Consider the following 23884-nt stretch of genomic DNA (forward strand, 5'->3'; position numbering starts at 1 on the left):
ATTCCTCCACCATGCAATCCACTTCCTGGGAAAGAATCCCCAGGAGCAGTTATCACATACAATTTAGAGGCATAGATACTTTCAAAGGATACTAAGGGTAAAAAGTGCATAGGACAATTTAAAATGGAAGAAAAATCTCTAGAAAGCATTCTGACAACTCTCCCTGCGAAGCTCAAGGAATGCCTCCGTTTCAGGCAAAAAAACCCTGACATGTTTTAAAAGTGGTGTAAGAGGAACTAATGGTGTCCGTTGGCCATCTTGCGTTTTGTACAGCAACTGGTTTTCACCAATGGGTCTCAATGCATCGAGACTGCTACAAACATCACAGGCTTTCCAACCAGATGGTTCCTTTACACTGGTCAGCAAACACCACTCCTTCCTGAGCAGTCATGAACCTGCTCAACCACAAACTGTACTGCTAACAAAAGGTGTACCTGCTGTCAGCGTATGGGCAAGTGTACTTGGCCTCCTTTTGAAACTGCAGTATTTTTTTGTTTTAAAATAATTTCCTTCAGTTATTTCAGAACTATTATAATCAACTACTTCTGTTTCATTATTGATCACTCCAGCAGTGCTGTGATTATGCAAGTGCATCACACTGCGAGGAGCAGACATCCAGGAATACACTGGAATTGTTTCCAGAGTTCCACTGGCTAGCTGTACATGGGTACCCCATACTAGCAGATCACCCTAGTAGCTTGAGTAGGCTTCACTCTTTGATACATCCTCCTTTTGTTAATTGTTCTAAATGACTCAGTTTAATGCATATTTTAACACACTTCTCTGGTTGGTCACAAACATTCGATTCTTTTTCTCTCAGACAAGCTAACTGGGTTCACAAGCACCAGGAGCTCTGGAATGACAGACCATTTCCTTTCAGGCACCTTCACAAGTGCTACAGCAATTCTGAAAAGTGCATCTCATCTGCACATTCTACACACTTTTGAAGCAGCAGTCCTAATACTACTTAAAATTACTTTTATTTCAGGGGATAAGACATTTCCTTTTCCCATTTAAAATAAATCTTTGATTGCTCCTTTTTAACATAAGGAATTTTTTTCAAGCTATATTCTATAAGAACAAATGCTGGATCTTTTGTTTGCAAATATTTTGATACTGAAGTCAGCATCATGCTTCGGATCATGCAGTTGCAACAATCACCCTTCCAACAGCTACGGAAGAACGCATCTGTTGAGCTCCCTGGTGTAGTTTATGCAGTTGAAGCACACAAGAATTAAACCTATAGGATGGCTTTGATTCCGTCTCAGAAAGCATACTGGAGAAAAATCTACTAGCAATTTAGTAGAAATACTCCACACCTTTCAGCTAACAGACCATGCAAAGACTTACAGTATTTAACACAAGCAGGAGTGACTAAAAGTTATGCAAACAGGTAAATGGCATTAGAGCCTATTTACAGCACAGTTAACATCTATAAAGTGTCCATAATGTCCTAGTGTCAGGATGAAACATGGAGTACTGATACTGCTGAGCATCCCACTCAGTAAATGTTTAACCCATTTTTCCATGTAAAAGCTCCAGTTCAAGAGGTTACATGTCAAAGATTGATCTTAAATAACATACTTAGCAAACAGCTTGCTTCCACAGAGCTGCCTGTGCTACACTGAATTTTTGCAAAGCTTTACTACTCTGGAAAGACTTCTGGGCTTAATTTCCATGGACCATTCAGATTCAAAAACATTTGAAGAACCATATTATTATGAAATGTATAATTTTGGCTACTAAAAATATTAAAAATATTAAAAAATACACTGTATTCAAATGTGTGGACCACGGAGTGGGGCAGAATCCACAAAATGCCAGAACCTCAGTGAATTCTGAAAAAAAACACCCCACTTTCAATAGCTTGCAGTATTATGGAAATGCCATTAGACATGTTTATACTTTTCTCCAGCCCGGCGCTGTTACAGAAATCCATGTGAAGCCTCTGAATAGGCTGTATTGGCTTCGTGCAAGGACATCAGCGCTTTAGATTTACATTTTAACAGATCCCTAGGCCACAACAGACAACAGCAACAGTGACCTAGTCCAGAGTGCAGGTACATTTGAAACATTAAGCCTTGGTCACTGCTTGCATGGGCACCCCCATATCCTCCAACACAGTGAGGTGGGTGCACAGTATGTCACTCCAATGAGAAACTAACCTTTCTGACAGGTTTCAGCTGTCTCCCAAGGATTAATTTTGTTAAAGCTTCCCCCTAAAACATCAAAAGGCACTAAAAAAATGTTACCAGTGGCAGATTGGCAAAATGTTGTTTAAAAATATATACTCTCTCAGATTAGGTAGAATTCCTCCTATTCCACCCCTACATATCTATCAGAAAAGTATTGCCTCTATTATTTTTCCTACTACTAAAAATAAAAATTGTCTCTTAATCAATATGCTCAATAAACAAATGAACAGAGTGAAATAACTCCAGATACTAACTATAATATAGTATATGAAACCGAGAAAATAAAAATAAAAGTTAATAAAAACCTGACTAGATGCTTTTGTTCACAACATACATACTTAGTAGAATTTTCATCTTTTTTATTTGCTTTGGTAATGATAAATAGAGTATTTAAAAATACATTTTACTGACAGGCCCTTTTCAGATACCTGCATAAAAATATGTAAAAAGCTGGATTAAATTTGGTCTTTTACTTGGTTTGAGGATAAAACTTGTTGTTTCCCTTGCAAACAGGCTTTAAGCAATATTAGTTATTTCCAGTATGTTTGGGGTTTGAGTATGATAAAAAGCACAATAGCAGAAGGTATTTTTTCACTGCTGTGGTGTTTTAAGCTCCTTTATGCAATTAGCCTAGTGTCTAATATTAGAAAACCAAAGCAAGTCATTGACTTCCTGTATAAAACACAATCTACGAGTCAAAAGTTGCCCCTTCCAGTGGCCGAATACGAATCTAGATGTCAGTGCTCTGGTTTGAGCACTTAAATACTGAACTATGTTATCTGAGGTAGACCAAACATAAAAATGTCACATGTTAAAAGGTGAACAGAAGAATTCATTCCCCTCTTGTCCTCCAGGGAGCTCCATCAGGCTTTGGAGTCCTCCTGCACACAGAGCTGTGAGATGGTCTTCTTGATACGCAGTGCGGTCAGCCGCGCAGCGCTGTTGGCATACCAGCACTCACGCATTATCCTGCCCATCACTCGCAGCGCCTGCAAACAAGAAATTAAAAGAACAGGTCAAGAATAAAACCATCACCTCCTGCTTTTATTTTTTAATAGCAATACCCTGAGATAAAATATAGCTCTCCGAAACAGTAATCCAACAGCAGTATCATGGATTAAGACCTATATTTGAGAGAGTTCAGCACTGGGTGCAAAGACAGTTTGTATTGATCTGGGAGCTGAAAAAGAGCTAGACATCTGAAACACATTTACATTCAAAAGAGGCTGGACATCAGAAAAATTCCACCTTAATTTAAATATGCTTTGTAATAAACAGGAAAACTGCTTTTACCTCACAGCTTTGCCACTGGTTTGGAATATTTGGTCTGAGCTTCTGCTCACAAACTACCCTTCTCATGTCTTCTATTGAAGGATCAGAAGGCACAACATCATAGTAAGGCAGCTGGTATTCCTCAATGATTCCTAGGAAAGATTTATTGTGCATGTAACACAAAATCCAAAGTAGCTGCTCCAGAATAAACTCTAATTGTTTTTACAGGCAATGGGAGAGAGCAGAGGAATATTTGGGACTACACTGAACAAAAGCTCCATGACAGTTTTCTATTACCACATACTGCCAAGATAATTGAGAGTGCTTTTGGTTTATTAAAGATAAAAGTGGTCTGGACTGCAAAATTAGTTGTGTTCAGCTCTGAGGTCCCCAACATAAGAAGGATGTGGAGCTGTTGGAGCAGATCCAGAGAAGGCCACAAAGATGCCCCAAAGGCTGGACCACCTCTGCTATGGATACATGTTCAGAGAGCTGCGCTTGCTCAGCCTGGAGAAGAGAGGCTTAGAGCAGCTTCCAGTGCCTAAAGGGGCCAACAAGAAAGCTGAAGAGGGGTTTTTTACAAGGGCAGGTAGGGATAAGACAAGGGGGAATGAATTTAGACTGATGAAGGGGAGATGTAGATTAGATATTAAGAAGAAGTTCTTTCCTGTGAGGGTGGTGAAACACTGGCACAGGTTGCTTGAGAAGTTGTGGCTGCCCAGTCCCTGGCAGTGTTCAAGGCCAGGCTGGACATGGCTTGGAGCAACCTGGTCTAGCGGAAGGTGTCCCTGCCCATGGCAGGGGGGTTGTAACTGGGTGATCTTTAAGGTCCCTTCCAACCCAAATCATTCCAGGATTCTATGAAAAGGCCAGAAACCTCACCCCCAACAGAGCACCTTCGGGCTATCTCCCAGTATACTAGCCCAAGAGAGTATATGTCTGCACGCTTGAAGGACTCGAAGATGTTCATGTTCATTGCGTCATCAAGTATCTCAGGAGCCATATACCTTTAAAGCACACAAAGGTTAATTTGCTGGAGCGTGTACATACGAACAACTGCAGCTGCACTGCTGCATGCTGGAGCCAGGGAGCAGCTGGTCCTACTGCAAAAAAAGGGAACAGAGAAACTCCTTTGATAGCAATTTTGAGTGTAAGAGACAGAGTTGTCCTGGGTGGCGAGTGTAACACTGAGAAAGTCTGAGACAGTGCTTCACACTATGCAGTTCAAGTGACTGTTACGAACTAAGCCACCTGAAACCCCAGGGACAGACAGGGATGGGCTACCAGTAGAAACAAATCATGTCCTCTCTTAAAGGCACTGGTCTCCAGCTCTGCTTTGCTGCTTGCCTTTCACCTTTCACTACCAACAGCTATACTGGTGGAGGCAGGCAAATCACAAGAGCAACACTACAGCTACCTACATCCACACACGTTTCCATGATTCCTCATGGTGCTGGGCATGATGCACTTCCTGGGCCCCGCAGCACATGGGGTGACCGACACTAGACACCCACGCCACAGAGCACATGTGGGCTGCTGTGTTCCATCCCATCCCAGGGCTGGCAACTGCCTTCTGCACCCAGCCAGCAGGGACAGAGGGCTTCGGTCTGTTGCCAACACTTGACATGCCAAAAGCAGAGGAGGAAGTCATCAATGGAGGAAAGGGCCGAGGGGCACAGAGGAGCCATCCCAGCAGTCAGCAGCCCACCTTCACCCACCTCCTGGTCCCAACCCGGGGGTTCTGGGGAATGTCAATGGTGTTCAGCACCGAGTCGTGCTTCACTGCCAGGCCCAGGTCTGCTATGGCGCAGCTTTCGTTCCTCTTCACTAGGATGTTTTTAGATTTCAGATCTCGGTGAGCGATTGCTGGCTTGCCTGTTCACAGAAGAGAAAGCACTGTCAGTTTTGATAATAGTATGAATTTTAACATAACGAGCAAGGAAGAAAACCCATTTTTGTTCAACTTTGTTACTATACCCTGTGAGAAACCACTGAAGCCTATTTTGTACCAAGTCCAGCTCTGCTAAGTGCCTGCAATTAAACAAACAAACAAAAAAAAAGCCCTTGAGGACATTTTTGTCCCAGCATTGGTATTTCAAGAATAAAACACAAAAAGAGAAAGTGGCAAGTTTACCCTCTAAATTAATTCAGCAAATCCTTCACTGGCACTCCCTTTTAGCACAGCTGCTCCCATAGGCACCCGCTTTAAAGATGTAAAAGGAGAAGCAGACAGAGAAAGAGGGAAGATGATACTCCTATTCTCTGTTGATACTGTACCACACTCACGCTAATACTGTGTCTTGCAGTTTAACAGTTTGTAACATGCCTTCCTATACCATATCACCCATAACAACTTTTGCAAATACTGCTGAAGCTCCTTCAAACACCTGAAGTACAAGCGGAGGGGAAGCACTTGCCTTGTGTGCCAACGATCTCCATGTGGAGGTGTGCCAGGCCACTGGCCACTGACAGCGCCAGCTTCACCATGCCCTCCACTGTCACTGTGCCTCTGTTCAGGTAGTCAAACAGGGACCCTTGCTCGTGGTACTCGGAGACAAGCCAGAGCTGTGTCCATGTCCCGTTATCTATCCAGAGGAAACAAGGTTATTCAGCTTTAAAAAGAATCATCCGGGAAAAGCTTTTCCCATTTTGTGGCCAGCTCAGGCATGCAAACGAACAAGTCTTCTGGCCACACCATGAGGAAGGAGCTCAAGGAAAGCTGTGGCTTTCAAAGTGGTGTTTCAGATGGGAGTCAGGGCAGTAAAAGCAATTCCGATACAGACACCTGGGATTTCCTGCAGGACTCACAGCGTACCCTTGTTATCAGCCGCAATGAAGCCCAGGATGTTCTCGTGTCTCAGCATAACCGTCTGATAAATTTCTGCCTCACGGAACCAGGATCGCTCATCTCTAGAGGAGAAGATTTTCACAGCTACATCTTCCCCACACCATTTTCCACGCCAGACTTCACCAAATCGGCCTTTTCCCACAATTTCCTGCAGGACAATAGTCCTCGCGATGGTTCTTTGTACGAGCAAAGGTAAACCTAGTTTAAAGAAAAGATATGAGTATTTGTGACATAGCAGTGATCTATAAATCCTGAAGCTGGACATTTTTCAGTGAGCTGTTCTCAGGACTTTGCTTTCAGAGAGTACCAAGGGAATATCTTTTCCCAACAAAAATCTCCCAAAATCATACTTTTGAATGTTACTTGCCAGATGAGTGCACATTATGTCTGTTACTAGGTATAACAGTGTCACTTCTGAAGCAAGCTGAAGAGAGCCCTCTGTGCCACCAGCACCGTGCAGACTGAAGACCAGAGCACGGTTTTGGAGCATGCCAAGACCTGAGCTACTTAATTGAGTTTGATATGGACTACTGCTTGTTTTGCAGTCAATTTGTTCTGGGTGAAATTTTCAAAAGGAAAAATAAATTATTGTGGCAGTTTCATTTTGCTTTGCTGGCCATAAACTCCTTCCTCATTTGACCTGATACCATGCTTGTTTGGGGCTTAAAATAAATGATTGGGGCTTTTTTTGTTGTTTTCTTGGTTTGGTCTTTTTTTGTTGTTGTTGTTTTGGGTCTTTTTGTTGTTTTTGTTGTTGTTGTTATTTTTTAATCGAGGCAACCTTGCTTTTAACAGCAAAATAATGAGCAGGAAAAATACAGTTTGAAGATCAGCTTACTCAAATTCCCTCCCATTTCTCCAACAGAGCCTCACCCTGCAGCCAGTACTAACTTCAAACAGGCTCATCCTGGCTGCCTGTGGCCAGCCCTGGGTTGGCTCTGGGCAGAGATGAGCAAACTTGCCCTTCGGCTGAAATCAGAACAAACCGCACCAGCACGCACAAGACTCCATCTGCCTCCACCATGGCTCAGCACAAATAAAGCCCTGTTATTAGCTCAGGGATACTGATGGACAGTTGAAACTTCAGGATAAATAAAGCCAAAGTCTACTCATTATATCTGTGAAAAAGCAATCAAGAAGTATAATAAATTAATCTTAAAGGGCATGTAGTTAACGGAAAACAAAATTTCAGCCAGAAATGTTTTGTTTCAGACTTGAAACTGACTTCTGAGTTAACTTTTTTAACTTTTCCATTCAAATAATCAAACTTTCATAATTTGACAGAAAAAGAGCAAACAAAGCCCTATTTCTGCTGTAAGGTGTCATCAAGCGTATCAGCACAAAACTTCCCTTGACATAAAACCTGTCACTGGTGTGAGACCTTCTGAATTAAGACCCCCACCAGTGGGCACCCTGTGCCCAGTTGGCAATGTTCTTTACATCCCTACAAGCAAGGTGGCACATGTGCCTTTTCCATCAAGAATATCCGCTCTTTATGTTGGTGGCAAAGCAAAGGCAGCCACGGTGAAGGCAACAGGAGGGCAGCTGGGCAGCCCCCACATACCAGAGCCGGAGCCAGAGGTCGTCATGTCGTAGATGAGATCCTTCAGCGTCTTCCCGGAGTTCACCAGGTTGCACTCGGAGAGCGGCTCCTCCACATTGGGCTGCTTCGCCCTGCCACGGGCACAGCGCCGACTCTGGCAGGTGCACGCCACCAGCACCGCCGCGAGGGACAGGATGCAGACTGGCACCGCCACTGTCACCGCCAGCACCACTGGTCCCGTGCTGGCTCTGCTGGGAGACTCCGATGCTTTTGTTAGACACAGGAAAAAGAGGGGAAAAAGACAGTAAGTGAAGGGCTGTGGAGCAACAACATACTTAGATTTAATGATTTCCCACAGTTGTCCTGACCAGCACTGGCAGCAGTGAGACAGACCGCATTTCTGTAAGTTATGGAGTCTTTCCCACCACACTTTTTTTGCAGGTAGCCCAGATTCGGGTTAGCACTGTGAGCACTGCTGACCACCACCACCTCAGGCAGACCACCCCACCAGCCCTACCAGCAGTTCCTAAGGGCAGCACCAGCAGAAATGCTCAGAAGCATGTGGCTGGTGGCAGCGCAGCTGGAGGTAAGGTGCCATATAGACCACCACTATGCCTACCCCCAAACAGCCCCAGGAAAGCTCCTCAGACATGCTGTCCCCTCCATGCAGGGTACTGCCCACTTGTATCCCCACTGATTGGTTACTAAACACATGCAGACTTCTCACAACACAACACATACTAACTACCAGCTTCTCCAGCTAGTCCACCCCACCTCTCTGCACTATTCAAGACAGCAAACATCTGAAGAACATTTCTTTGCAACTGCAAAGAAAAAGCAGAAAACGCAAAAACGCAGCAGAAACCCTGCGAAGTATGCGGTTCTAATTTGTTTTGTTAGCAAAGAACTATTTGTCTGCAGTTAGCTGATCTCCCACCTCCCCACCGCAGAAGATCAAGAGACAGGACCTGCAGGTCCCACCAAGATGCAATCCATGCACAGGGCTGCACCAGCTTGCCCACCACTCCAGCAGTCAGCAACCTGCATTCCTCACAGAGGAGCAGAAGCATGCATGCAGTCTGCACTCAGTGAGCAACACCAGATCAGCTTTGTAACCAGCAGCACAGTGCCCTTCCCACACTTGAAAGCCTATGTGTAAATTTCTCGGCACACTGCCCCCGCTGAAAACAAAGCCTTGGAAAAAAATATTTCCTAACAATGCATACAGAAATACAAAATTCTAGTAAATAAGGCATTACAAGGATTTCTAAGACAGAACACTTTTGGAACTTGTGTTCATGAAGCTGCATTTCACAAGAGTCAAGAAACAGGACTGTCCTGGATCATTTTCCATTTCTCTCAAACTGTAAGGGTAAAACAAAACACATCAGGAAGCTATAGGAATACATTACTAAGGTATTTACTTGCACATGCACACACAATGTGTCAACCTTAATGACCCCGAAATTGTAAATAAGCAAAATGACAACAAACACACAAAGAAAAAACACCAACACTGTACCCACCCACCCCAAAAAAATTAACCCCCAAAATGCCTCAACACTCAGAATCATGAGTACCAAACAGTGGATCTAAATAAAGGCTTTGGAAGATTTAAGAATCATGAATCCCACACCACCAAAATCACGCCTTTGCCATTTTAGAAAATGAACGGCCCCTCTCTCCCTTCAGAAAAAAGCTAAGCAACCTGTATGCTGTAATCCAGATCCTGAGAGTAACTCAGAAGCAGCCTGATGGCCCTCAGCATTGACTGCTACTTTCCTCCAGTTACTATTACAATAGAAATACTTCTCCAATGGACCTCATCAAGCCATGCGCTCAGTCTTCAGAAGTGGCAAGAGCATTAGCTGTGGAAAGCTAACTTGCTCCTTTTTCTTCTCTTCCTTAAATTTTAGCACTATATGCTTATGATTAAGTGGGAAAAGAAAAGAAACAAATGTTAACAACAGAAGGCCCCATGTCTATTCATGGCACACAATTCAAATCATTCTGAAAACAAAGCTGTTACATCTTGCCTGCAGGCTTTTTCTTTAAAAGACTTCAGCTGGACACTCAAGGGGTTATCTGCTAGATTTTTAAGAGGATTTGAAAGCAGGACTCCTCCTTGCAACTGCTGCTTGTTAACTGACACACGGTGATTTCCCAAGCTCTTTTTAGTTATGTGTCTACATGGCAGAGGCTTCTCCCAAAGCAGATAGGAAATGCAGCAAGTCACAGGAACTTGGGCACTGTCACCGAACACTGTGCCTTGCAGAGCTGCTTCGGCTACGCAAGACTGCATGGCTGGGAAATACCGCATGCATGATGAAGGCTGCAGAGGAAGACTGCCATGCTGTGCAGCTGGGCACAGAGCTAGAACGTTGTGTTGTGATGAGGAGTTGTCCTCTGGGTGTTCATAATACAGCACTTCTAGTGTCATCACCCAAACCAATGCCCGCATTGCAGACCTAAGCAGATTTATTATCTGAGCGGCTATGACAGACAAACATGCACAAGATGCTTACTATAAAATGTCAGTTTTTCCCACCAACTGATCAAAAACAACATACCATGAAATTAACAAAATATAAAACTTTATTGTTCTTAGGCCAGTGTGAAGAGTATTAAAAGGAAAATAATCAAGAAGCTTTGAACAGCAGCAGAAGAGAGACTCAGAAGGGCATCTTCACAGACAGGAACACAAGCTACAGGTCCTGAACCGAGGAGCAATTCTCCCCACCACAAGCAGTCCTACTGTGGATGATCTTAAGCACCTGCAGATCCTGCACATGTCACATGCCAACAGACAGGCAGGGGGCAAGCATTGGTCCTGGTGTCGCATCCTCCACCAGTGCCTGCTGCTCTTGCCTGTGAGTCTTGCCATGCACCCACATCGTCTTCTGCTGGAGAGTCTTTCCACTTTGTCAGCACAGTGTCTGCTGCCGGGTCACAGTAGTCCCTTCTCGCAGCTCCTTCTTTTCCCTTTTTTTTTTCACAGCTACCTTTGTTCCAGAGCACCACTCTTTACAGATTCAAACTTCAAAAAAATCTCCACTTCTCTTTTTCTTTGCTTTCATGCCCATTTTGTTGCAGGCTGGATGGTACAGGCAGCAAACCTGTACAGGCAAAAAAGAGTAACAGTTATCATTGGCTTTTTATCTTAAAAATATACATACCTATGTATATATATGAAAATTTCCAGGATCTCGTGAAACTGGAAAGCAGCTCCAGCAGTACTTCAAATAGGAGAAAGGCCAAGTTTTGCTAAGAGCACAATACACTACTTTGCTTAGCTTTTCTTAGTTGTTCCTGAGCCCGTTGTATGCCTCATTGCTGCAATAACACCTTGGCCTGTATTTAGAGAGGCTGCATGGGCCACAGTTCCAGACTGGCAGCTATGAGAGTAACTGCGTGATGACAACAAGCACAAAGGACTGAGGCATAGAGCAAGGCTAGTGGAGAAGTTTCCATTTCCACAAGCACTCTTCTCATTGTTCAGTTTTCACTGCTACAGCCACATTACTACATTGGCCATGTCTACACTACCTTGTAATTTACTCCGCAAATCTAGGTTTGGTTCCTAGATTTGCCAACAGTAAGACAGACAACAATGCGGTTTAGGCTTCTGGGATGTGACAATTTGAAACTTGTGGTGCACTGTTTGTACACTGCAGACTACTGAAACAGGTGGCATAGCAGAATTTTAAGGGGCTCAGAATATGCTCAGTGTATATTCAAAAGGGGCAACAAACCACCCTCACAGAAAAAAAAAAAGTCTTCAATTTTAACAGAAAAGTGACCCAATTCATTTTTACTGAAAACGTGTATCGACACAAGTTGTGTCATCAAAGAACTGCAGAGAGAGCATTGCAAGAGAACCGCAATAGAACTTAATTTTTAGAGCTACTTCCCTGCCATATGGCATTCTGGGAGCCAGGCAACCAGCAGAGCAGGCTGGAGAAAGCAGCAGGTCTAGCAGGGACATTGTGAACACTGCAGGCCAGCAAAGCTGTCTTTGACTTTAGGGCAAGGAGCAGGAGAAGCTTCAGCTGAAGCAAGAGGATGGAGGAGGAAGCACAGAGACACTAACGTGGAGGAAGCACAGAGATGCTAACGGCCATTCTGGAGGTGTAGAGCAGGACATCAGACCAAAGCACAAGCAAAATTCAAAGACTCTCTTACACCCACTCAGGAGAGCGAGATCCAGCATCAGGAAAACAGACACCAGCTTTATGACTTATGCAGTGACAGTTGTTCAGAATAAAACCAAGCTCAGTGATGCTTACAGGTCTCCTCTGAGATGCTGCTAAGTTGAGAGGTCAAGTGCAGAAGGCAAGTTAGCAGTGAGACTGGAAGCTGAGGTGTCTGGGCCAGTTTGCACGAGGTCTCCACAGAGTTCCTGGCAAATGAAGAGATCCTGACTGTCTAGAGAAGTTTCTTGAAAGGAGTCAACCGGAAACCTCCTTTGTCATCCTTCAGTCTACTGGCTGTACCAAACTGTGGATCAAGGCTGGTGGCAACTACCCAAACCCTTTCCAGTTCTTCATAGAGCACATGTAGGAGACTTGAGAAGTACCAGCGCTGAGGTTTCTGCTGTACAGTTGATAACAGGCCATCTTCAGTCTTGACCCCTTGCAGCAGGGGGTCCTGCAGCCAGGGCAGCAGCCATGTCCTTGCTGCGCTTGTGCACCATGGCCCTTTGGGGATCCTTGGGGCGTCTCACAGCATAGACCATACAGGAGCAGTGACAAACAGCCCCGGTGCAAAATACATGGCACATAAGGTAAAAACAGTCATTAAAGGCAAAATCACCCAGTAAGTGTGGCAATGTTTACAGCAGTTGTGCAATGTTAAACTCTTTGGGAAGTAAGAACACCCCTCATGACTACCTAAAACTATCAAATCAACACCATTAATCACAACATTTTGCAATCTGATTGTGAATGTACTATTCAATGACTAATTAATCAAGAATAGAAGCTGAATACATGTTGCCATGTATGAAGTAAAAAAAGAACATCTGGCAATATCTATCAATTTCACAATATGGTATTAGTTGTATTCCAAGTTGTGTAAACAAAATAGTACTTTTAGGCACCAAAAAAAAAGGAAGGAGTTTTTTTTCTCCTCCAGTGGAAAAGACATTTTACACACAGCATTTGCCTTGCTTCTAACATATAATGGGCACTGCAAAACTTCTAAAAGCCCTGAACTATGCATGTTTAAGCTCCTAAACTACTCAGGGGGAGGGGGTTGGAAATATGCACTCTTTCCAATGTGGTAAGAAAATACTACATCTGTAATGCATCTACACTACAGATGTAGTGCATCTGTAGGGGGGCTCTAGTCAGACATACAGAATACTTTTAAACAATTTCAAAAATACACAATTTGGACTAAAGTCTATAATGAAGTCTATCTCATTTCCACCATGGCTACAGACCCCATCTCCCCCTCCAGGACATTCAGAAATCAGCTGGGAAAGGTCTGCTCAAGGATCCAGAAGTTCAAGCAAACCTATCAATCAGGAACACAGCTATGAGATAAATGGATGCATTACATGAAGTGCTGTTTCCCCCCAGCCCTGCCTCCTCTTTGCACGGTTGTATTTTTACCAGTCTCTCCTGAGAACACGAATATGGGACAGCCAAGATGGACAAAAGCATATGAAGGATTTGCAGAACGAGACATCCACAGAGCAGCTATGACAGGCTGGAGCTCTCCCCACAGGGTATTTTTTGAAGGAGAACCTCAGAAATCAGTCCAGCCAGGCACTTCTCTCTTCTTTTGCTCCATTCCCCATCCTCCTTGCTATTATTCATCACAAACATTTTAGGCTAGTTAGTAAGAAGAATTGTGTTTTGTCTCTTCATTCACAGTCCAAACCTTCCTTCTAACTCTACTCTTGGACCAAGTCCGTGCTGGGGAAAGAAAGTGAGATCTTTTCATCCTGATCAATAACAAATGAGGAACGCCAAAAACAAAGGAGAGGGAAAACCAGAGTTTTGCCCTGTATCGCACCCTGCAGCACAGCCCGCACATCCCTCAAGGTCCATAAACTATTACAATTTGTATTCGAGCACTGGCTTTCATTCAGAATTTTATTAGTTGAAGGCTGATTTTTCTCCTTTTCTACATTAATATGTACCTTATCAAACTCTTGGTACAGTTCTATCTGACTTCTTTAATACTAACATATCCATTCTCCTAAGAGCTTTAATGTCTTTAAGGCATTTTTAAACAGGTAAAGGAAGAGTATTTGTTCATGCAACTACGAAAATCTTGCACAACAATTAGTCTAAGTGGTAGCATTCATCTCTCTTGGCAATACGAATATACTCCAGGGATTTTTGTCTCAACAATTCTATTACATTTTCCTTTATTTCATCCCAGTGTGTGCCACTGTAGGTGATATGAGGTCCATTTGAGCCTTTGTACAGTTTGGTCAATAAGAATAAAGAAGAGAGCTGGCAAATTACTTATTATTCAGTTTGTTAATCCCAATATTAGCTTAATCTTGTTGCATAAAGCCTCCTTTCTTCTCTGACTCATTTTCCATTATGCAAATACAGAACAGAAATCATACGCTTTTTATCTCAAGTTCTAGAGATGCTGCTGTGCCAGGTCACCCAAAACAGCAAAGAGGAGACCGTTCTTGCTGTGTGCTGCCTTTGCTGGAATGACAGAGGTACTTTTGAAGGCAAAACCCTAAAAGCAGAGAATTCTTTGCTGTGCTGAATTTTCCCACCAACTCACGGACATGTGGCTGCACTCACTGGAGACATCCCCATGATTTTTTCTTAGAAGCTGACGTTTTCTTTAGCCAGCCTCTGAAAGCAGCCTGGTCAGAAAGCCCAGAAATCTGTGACAAATTTGCCAACTCACCTGCACCCACCCAATTTCGGTTATCAGTATCTGTAAAGATGGAGGCTTAGAATCCAGTGTCACTAGGTGTTTTCAGATCAAGAGGTAGAATGAGTAGCAGCACGAACTTTTCTCCACACTTCTATAGACATGCAAATAAAGACACCAGATCTCTAGAGGTCCTCTTACCTATGTCTGGTAACAAATATAGTGTCTGAGCTTTCAGGCGCCAGCAATTCAACAGCTGCCAATTCACTGTCTCCAACTAATAAGGTAACTGAGGGCAACACCAATTTTGCTGGCCCCTCCACCATAGCCAAATGTAAACATCACGTTATAAGAAGCTCCATAGTCCACTTCAGGGCTGCAGGTAAAGGTCTGTCATCTATGCACAGGCTTGTGTGCGGGGTATATCTTGTCCACAAGCGGATTTGGATCAGAAACCACAGGCACTGTCTCCCAGATCTGAAATATGCCCTGAAAATCCTGAGACACACAAGTCTGCAACTGGAAGAAGTCTTCTAGATTTTATTAGCAACTCCTCAAAATAGCCTGTTGCATGCTGAGGTGCACAGAGGCAATTTCTCATACAGAGGGAGATTCACAGAAAGTTCCATTAAGGAAGTGGCATGCTGGTCATTTTCTGCAGCCCTGTTATGACATCCCACTGGCAGGGGAAGGTCACCTCAGGCAACCTGCTGGGGCAGAAAGTATCCCAGTAAAAACAGTAGAACCCAGGAAGTGAATTCAGGGTAACACTGAAGCCCCCTCCTTACCACAAACTAATCCTACACCTTGAAATTTAGCACCTGTTAATGCAAAATACTGCAGTGAAATCCCTGGCAATGAGAAGCATATAAAAAGTAGATATCCAGGCTGAATCTGTCCCTAAAGATGCGTATTTTCAGACGCTGTAAAACCAACTAAAGCAAGAGTAACCTCCTCTCATGCAAGGCACAATCACACACTCTCTGCTGCTGTCTGAGGCATGCAATGCCATCTGCAGTCTGACTACGGAAATTCATATACCAGCTATCAAAACAAATTGCTTTATCCACTCAGATCTGCACGCTGCAAGTCATTTGATTGTTTTCCAATCACTCTTGATACATTTACAACATCAGCCCTTGGTAACTAACACCGGGACAAGCCAAAGCAGGGCACCATGAAGAGGCACTGAAGGGCAGTCTTGTGTCCCCAGCTGGAGGCAGCTACAGCAACCAGAGGAAAAGCCAGCCAAAGCTCCAGCCTCCACTTTAATTTTTGTTTATCTCAGTCAAAGAGGAACCCAAGATCAGGATTTGGATTTCTAAGTGCCGTATAAGGCCAGAAAGAAACAAAAAATACAAGCTGATTGAGGAATTGCCTAAAACCTCACTTTGGAAACACCAATTTCCTAAGCTCAGGAGAGTACCTATAAAGGCAGCCTAGGCAATGGTATTCAAAATGGTTTTCCTTGTGGCACAGCCCACCTCCTCAGGATGTTGCCCTGGTTTTTCAGCTGTAACAGTTATTATTCTCTTTCTTAGCAGGTGGTGCAGTGCTGTGTTTCAGCTTTAGCCTGAGAACGATGCTGATAACACACCACTGTTTTAGTTGTTGCTAAGTAGCACTTACCCTGATCAAGGACTTTTCAGTCTCTCATGCTCTGCCAGTGAGGAGGGGCACACAGAATCACAGAATCAACTAGGTTGGAAAAGACCTTTAAGATCATCAAGTCCAATTATTACCCCAGAACTGCCAAGTTCCCCACTAAACCATGTCACTAAGGACCTCAGTTACATGGGTTTTGAACACTTCCAGGGACAGTGACTCCACCACTGCCCTGGGCAGCCAGTTCCAACACCTGATCACCTACTCTGTAAAGAAATTTTTTCTAATATCCAGTCCAAACCTCCCGTGGCACAGCTTGAGGCCGTTACCGCTTGTCCTATTGCTTGTTACTTGGGAGAAGAGACTGTAGCTTCATATTCTTTAAGAATTCTTCTCTGATTTACCTTAGTTCAAGATTCAGTTGGAAATTACTTCCAGGAGGAAGCAGAGACAGGACACTTCACCCAAACTAGCCAAAGAAGTATTCCATTCCACAGTATTATACTTTAGTTACTGGGCTGTTCTTACTTAACCCTTGGGGTTTGCATTCTTTCAGTTCTCCTCCCTGTTCAGCCTGGAGCAGGGTGGGAGAAGAAGGGATGGGGAGTGAGTGAGCAGCTGCTTGGTTCTGAGTTACCGTCTGGGCTTAAACCACAAGACAGGTACACTGCTCGAAACCTCCTACTGCAGAGGGCATGGGTACTGCAGAGGCACCCTGGACAGGCCAGTTGTACAGCCCAGATCCCTCACCTACACACTCAGCAGTGCTCCTTAGAAAGGTTATTTTCACTGGGGCCCAAATGAAGCTTTCCTGCAGTATGAATTATGTGAAGGAGAGCTGCCAGAAAAGACCAGCAATCAAATAACAATGGCACTGTTAAATTTCTGACTAACATGAATTCTCTCAAATGTTCAGAGCAAAGGGCTCAGGCTAAAAATTAAGTTAAGTAATTTTCCCTGGTACTGAAATATGAAACCAGAGGTTTTGCAACTACCAGTTCAAGATGACAGATATGCTTCCACCGCTCCTCTATAAATAGCAGTTTTCTCCCAAGATTCCAGCATCCCAACTTAAAAAAAAAAAGCATAGCATTTTATTTCTACATTTCTAGAGCATGACCACTATTAATACCTCCTTTCTCTTGTCAGCTGGAAAAAAAAAACATTTAAATATCTTTGCTCTTGCCTCAAGCAATAGGTGACGTTAGGTAGGGGGGTACAGACCACCCAGCTGCTGGGCTTCTCCTTCTGCCCAGGCTGGCTCCTCCAGAGCCGCCTGGAGTAGCCTGGAATAGCCCTTCCCTCTTCTGGTAGCATCCAGCATCTGCCTGTTCACACCAGGAGATGTTGGTACCCAAGGCCACCACAGCAGCTCCCTCGTCTGCCTCCTGCATCGTGCATGATGTGCTTCCTGTATCGCACAAGTGCTTCCAGTAAAAGCCTTTTAAATTCTGGTAAGGATTATATGAAGGCAGCTTAAACACAAGTTATAATTGTAAATTATATATTAATTTGCATCTTTCTTACCTGTAACATCTCTCACTGGCATAAGTGTATAAAAAGGTATCATCTGATAAGGTAGTATATTTTAAAGCTTTTTAAAAAAAGCCTGGATTAAATGCAAATATTGGAAAGAACAGTCAAACATGAAGATAGCATAAATATTTATTTTTTAAAAGGACTGAATTAACTTCATTACACAATTTTGAGTCTGGCAGACTCAAGTACTGCACCAGCTGTGCAATACACAGAGCTTCTGGAAGTGCAAATCTTTTTCCTCCCTCTAATTGGGACCAGGAATCTTATACTTTCTCACCCCTGCTGGGCAAGAATCAATGATACCAATCTAACACCAAAGAAAAGCTGCCTTACGAGCTGCTAAAATGAACTACTGAATCCCAGAGTTCAAGACAGACTAACAAGACTGCTGAAACGTCATCAGCCAAGGACATCCCCCAGAAATGACCCGGTGCCCTGTACCCCTCTCACCCCCCACAGTAGAAGACCCTACATGCTGTAGGAGCCAGGGAGGACACTTCTGCCTTCCTGGCCACCACAGAGCCACTGCATACCCCTTGCTCCTGAAGCACAGGCACAAAAACATCAGCTGTAGTAACTGCTCCTCAGTCCAGGTCACAAAGATATGGCACTCAGTGACACAGACTGGCCAAGGACAGTGAGGAGAACAGCTCCTCACACACCAGGGCACTGCCACGGGTCAAACCTCTCCACCAACCCAGATATTTGTCTGTCCAAAATCATGGGTGCATTTCCCATATACAATGCAGTCAGCACCTACAACTATTCACCTTCTTTCAAAACCTCTCTAGTCTTAATTCTTATCTGAGCCATCTAAAGGAGGTCTTTTAAATTGTGTGCAGAGATGTTTGAGACTGTAAGACTTCAGCCAGTGCAAGGTCTTCATTATTTCCTAGTGATACACCAGTTAACAGCTCTCAGCTCCTCACAATTGCTAATTCACAGCTGCTATACATTGCTGATCCATGCCCCATGGCAAGTCCCCAGTACATTAGATATCATCTTCCCAACATCTAGACTAATGCCAGTTCAAATAAAAAACTCCTTAAGATATTCCAGCAAATAACCTGTGAGGTTACAAGTCTCTTTCCTTCAGACACTTCCTTTCACCTTCACTGTTAATGCCCCATAGGATATCAAAGACAGCATTTGGAATATCTTTAGGAGATGGAAGAAATTCTCTCTTCCCCAGACAGTGTTGCAGTTTAGAATGTCCCATCTGAAACAAGTCAGGAAAAAAAATAGGTACTGTTTTACAGACAACCTTTAAAATCCCACTTAGCTGGCTCTTAGGGTCACATCCTCCGCACAGTATTTCTGCACTCTCAGGCTGTCACACAAGCCTTTGAACAGTGTCCTGCAGTCGAGAAGCACTTACCGACAGGCAGGCGGAGGGTGATGTTGTTGCAGAAGTCAGTGTAGCAGCACTCGGTCTTCGTGATGTTCTTGGAACTGTGGCAGAAGACCTGTGCATTCAGCTCCGGAAGGGAGACACAGGACTTGATCACCTCCTCCCGCCCGTTGGTCAGCATGACAGAGGCCCAGCAGGCACCCTCTGTCTGGCAGGTGAAGTTGGTGTGCTCGCACAGCTGGCACACACACTTGAGACCTGGAAAAGAGGTTTCCAGCTTCTGTGAGAAGACCCCGAGAAGACAGACCCCTATGGCAACCATGCAAGCTTGTCTGGCCAGTTGGCCACTATGAGCACCCATGGGAGCTCCAGCACAGGTCCTGCACTGAGGACATTGCCTACACTGGAGGAAGTCAGTCCTGACAGCCCAGGTCCCAAACATGTACAGATGGCAAGTTTGAAACCAGTTTGTCCTTGGTGACAGGGAAGTACATAGCATCTATCTTGCATGGTGGAGAAGATTGAACATGGCCAGCCCTCACTCATGCCAGCCACCCCACCCACGCCACGCTAGCAATACACACATCTTGCCAGAGCCGACTGGGTTAGAGAAACAAGTCCAAGGAAGCACCAGGATGCAAAATCCCGGCACAAACCACCTGACACCCTACAGACAGACACAGGAAGTAACCATGGGCTTTTCCACCCTGTGTTTTCTGAGATGATGCACCTTTTTCAGACACACAAACAGCTTCCTGATTTCTTTTGGAGGAAAAGTCTGCTGACTTCTAAACTTTGCATGTTTTTTACCATATCCTCATGTCTCACCAAATCAAATAGAAACACATTTAATTGCTACCACATTTTTTCAGACTCTTGGAAGATGAAGGTGGAAACCAAAGCCACGTCATCTCAGTGAAACACCAGATGTCAACTATACTTTTTTTTGCTTTCCTTGTTTTCTTCACCTGCTTCATAACAAAGAATTTTTCTTGCTTCATGCCAAGTTTAAGAGCCCGTATCAGCAGTGATAGCTCAGACACCTTAACCTTCATCTGAAATCAATTTCTAAAAAAAAACAAAAAGAAAACCAAACCTGTCTTTAAGTGCAATTTATGTGATTGTTTTGTTTCTGTACAAGCAAACAAACAAAACAAACCCCAGCAAAACAACAAACCCCTCATTTTAGAGTACAAAGGCTTGCTCTCTTTAATTTTTTGTGCAAACAGTCCTTCACTGGGTCCCCAAATGCACCCTGTACAGCTTCTCAGGTCAGTCGTAACCCTGCAAGATTGACCCCTGTTCTACTTACAGAAGCCAGGGTATTTAAAAATAATATGATTAAAAAGTAATCTTATCCATAAATCAGTTCTGTTTTTTTGGGAATTGGGCAGAGGGAGGCTGTTTCTTTTAGTTAAAGATAACAGACATCTGAAAAGTAAAAGTATGAGGAAACAAGGATGGCCACCAGGAACAGAAGAGCTTTCTTCCGATCTAGCTGGCCCCTGACAAGGCAGTGTGCCCCACTCTCTGCTACCTTTCCCTGATCATACTAGGACCTAAAACAGTCTACACCATCACTCCCAGCTGACAACCAGCAAAAGCTTTGTTTATACAGGAATGCCCTGGCTCTTCGTGTAATTTATTGTGTCCCACACCCACAGCTGAGGGGGAAGGAGTGATGACCGATGGCTGCAGCAGTGCTCACCACGTGGCAGGAGGAGCAGGGACTCATCTCAGAGCCTCTGGAGGAACGGAGAAGTCCTGACAGATGTCAGTGCAATTTGGTTTCTGTGACACTATTTGTTTTCTTTACAACCTTCATCCTGTGCTACCCTTCTGAAATAACAGCTTGTAGTGTTTATCTTCAGCTTAGGCCCGCAACAAACTTCCTTGGCACCATATGTTCATGTTTATCCTGGATGCAGGGTACGCTAGAAACCATATCACTGTCTGTCTGCTTTGGCTGTCTCTCTGTGCAGGAAGTGAACACAATCAATCATTCAGCAACAAAACAGGTGAATCTCTTCCTTAAAGATATTACCATAGTCCTAGAACAGATGCCGGGAGCAAGACTCATCAGATCCAAATAAATAACAGATCTAGCAGAAGAAAAACAGACACATCGTCACCAATGCTGCAAAATAAAACCATTACTTGAGGAAATGAGTATAAGATTGTCGCAAGTGCCTTCAGTGTTTCAGACACATCATTACGCTTTTTTTCTCCCCCTTCTCATCACCTAAAAATAAAATGGGAAATGGTCTTTACAATGTCATCCACAGTAGGTAACTGCAAGTTTTATCCATATCCTGGTATTTTGTAGATTACTTGAAAGGAGCTGAACAAAACCGTCATTGCAAGTCCCAAACACCTTCTAGGGTATCCCTCTGAGCACTGTGAGCACAGGGTGAGAACAAGATGGCTAAGGGACCCTGTAACCTCTCTGACCAAGCTAAGACAGTCACTTATTTCCAGAATGAAAGGGGCTATGCACCACCTCGACCCTACTTGTACCCACCACTGGCTGGATGCCCTGCGAGCACACCAGTCGGACACGGGCTCACCTGGCTGGGAAAGCAGAGGATGCCATCGCCTGAAGACCAGTATTTTCTACTGTTGTGTTCACAGAGTGTTTTGCTCTGCTCAATGTCCTTTTTTCTTTCTACTTCAATGAAAGACTCTAACCCCATTTTTCTCTTTAGTTCTGAGTGTTTTGCTCAGTACCGACTTGTCCAATCTACTGCCCACAGCTGAAAGTTCACAGACCTATGGAAATCAGACCAGCTCCCCACAGTTGTTTCTGCAAAAAGCCATTACACAAAGAAGCATAAAAAGAAAGAAGGTTTTGGTCAAAATTCCCAGTACAACCCAATTACATCATTATTGCTTCTGAAAGTGAACGCATTCAGCTGCCTGATGACAAGCTGGGAGGAGCCGGGATGGGAGCATGTTGAACTCAACTTGCAGGGAATTATTCATGCCCACTGGAGACTAGAAAGTCCTGGAGACCAGGACAAGCATTCCCCGTTCTCCTTTGGAACTACTGAGATCAGAGACATACGCAAGACAGGCACGCAAACTTCTGATGGGAACACTACATTCAGTTTGGAAGAAGTGGAAGAGCGTACAAAGAAAAAAACCCTTGTCCACACCCAAAACCATTACATCCTAAAAAAAAAAAACACTTTAAGGTGTGTTTGTCCTACCACACTTGAATTGTTGGCCTTTTTAATCATTCCTTTAAAAAAAGCTGATAACCACTGCCCTAGCTACAAACCCTTCAGCCTGCTCTTCTCAACCCAGCTCCTTCCAGCTGTCCTGTTTTGTCCCACATCCCACCCCATCCCAGTTCCCATTCCCCCAGCATCAGGCAGCTCCAGATCCCCACTGCAACCTAATGCCAGGGGCTGTCCCCAGGAGTGTCCACACCTCCCCACCAGCACATCAGCTCCTCCCAAGGTGGCTCGCACTCAGTCATACCCCACCAGCTCCCAAAGCCTCACTGACATGCCATCCCATCCACATATCTCTCCCTTCACCCTCTCCCAGTTGCTGCTTTGGTCCTTGCTCTTGGTCCTGCTTTCCTTCCGATGGGATTGCCAGCCTCAGCATTAGCCCCCACAGCCTCTCAGTCCTGACTCCACCAGACTCTTCCCCTATCTCTTGGACAAGGTTTCACCCTCTCCCTTCTCGGTGGCAGCATTCAGAGCTGGGGCAGGGGAAGCACGGCACTGGCAGCACCAAAGAGAGGCTTCTCTGTTCTGCTACTTTCAACAGCCCTGAGCTATCCTGCTTCTGACATCAGCTGCTCCAGCCAAGTCTTCCTAAACAAAGACTTTTTGGCCTGGAACAGGTCTGGACTGTCAGTAGAAGTGTGTTGGAAGTCAAAGGAACAACATCATGAGAGCTGGGAATAACGCACTGGTCAGCAAGAATGGAGGCTTCACATGTCTCTGCTGCTAGCAAGATTCAAAGGGGTCCTACCAAGAGTCAAAACCTGCACTCCCTTCAGCCTCATATTTTGTATTTTCCTAGCACTGCATTTTCTGCCATTGCTCACCCATGGATAAATGCTGCCCTTACAGAGAAAAAAAAACAACAAACAGGAAAACAGCGTGGCTAAAACTACTTAAAGACAAGTCTGAGTTGTGGGGGAGACAAAACTCTTTCCTCCCAGAAAATTTACACAGACCACTTTTAAATATAATTCTAGAAACATAGAAGCCCAAGGTTCCCTAGATAATCTGCCTGTGCTACTGCGCAATTTCTCATATAGAAAACCAGATACAAATACCCAACCTTGTTTTCAAGACCATTTATGTACATCAAGAATCCTCTGTTAACAAAGCAGTATGATCTTAAAATGTAACCATGAAAGTACATTTTCCTGCACCTGTGCTATTTCAGCTGCCTCACCTCAAGGGAATTGAAGAGGATCCTGGACCCTTCTGAACATGTCCGTGAGAAGATCCACTCTTTTCCTGCTCCTGGTCCCACTGAACAGGGGGACCCCATCAGCTCTTACCCAGTGCAGTAGAATTCTAGAATGGTTTGGGTTGGAAGGGACCTTGAAGACCATCCAGTTCCAACCTCCTATCACAGGCAGGGACACCTCCCACTAGACCAGGTTGCTCAAAGCCCTGTCAAACCTGGCCTTGAACACTGCCAGGGATGGG

At 44.3% G+C, this 23884-nt stretch overlaps 1 protein-coding gene across 1 annotated transcript in view; it reads right to left on the reverse strand.

Annotated features, from left to right (window-relative positions):
• Positions 1–1755: 1755 nt before the first annotated feature.
• ACVR1C (activin A receptor type 1C) overlaps positions 1756–23884 on the reverse strand; it is a 32382-nt gene continuing 10253 nt past the window's right edge. Inside the window, exons 2-10 of the mRNA XM_057415672.1 lie at positions 19233–19463; positions 18049–18051; positions 7880–8125; positions 6283–6513; positions 5885–6052; positions 5186–5342; positions 4350–4474; positions 3489–3619; positions 1756–3184 (exon numbers count right to left, since the gene is read on the reverse strand). Of these exons, the coding sequence (XP_057271655.1) occupies positions 3059–3184; positions 3489–3619; positions 4350–4474; positions 5186–5342; positions 5885–6052; positions 6283–6513; positions 7880–8125; positions 18049–18051; positions 19233–19463 (1418 nt within the window). The 3' untranslated portion in view covers positions 1756–3058. The remainder of the gene's footprint in view (positions 3185–3488; positions 3620–4349; positions 4475–5185; positions 5343–5884; positions 6053–6282; positions 6514–7879; positions 8126–18048; positions 18052–19232; positions 19464–23884) is intronic.

Source organism: Pezoporus wallicus, unplaced genomic scaffold, assembly GCF_028554395.1.
Source record: "Pezoporus wallicus isolate ANWC-B61680 ecotype Strahan unplaced genomic scaffold, APGP_CSIRO_Pwel_v1 contig_736, whole genome shotgun sequence".
Lineage (NCBI taxonomy): Eukaryota > Metazoa > Chordata > Aves > Psittaciformes > Psittacidae > Pezoporus > Pezoporus wallicus.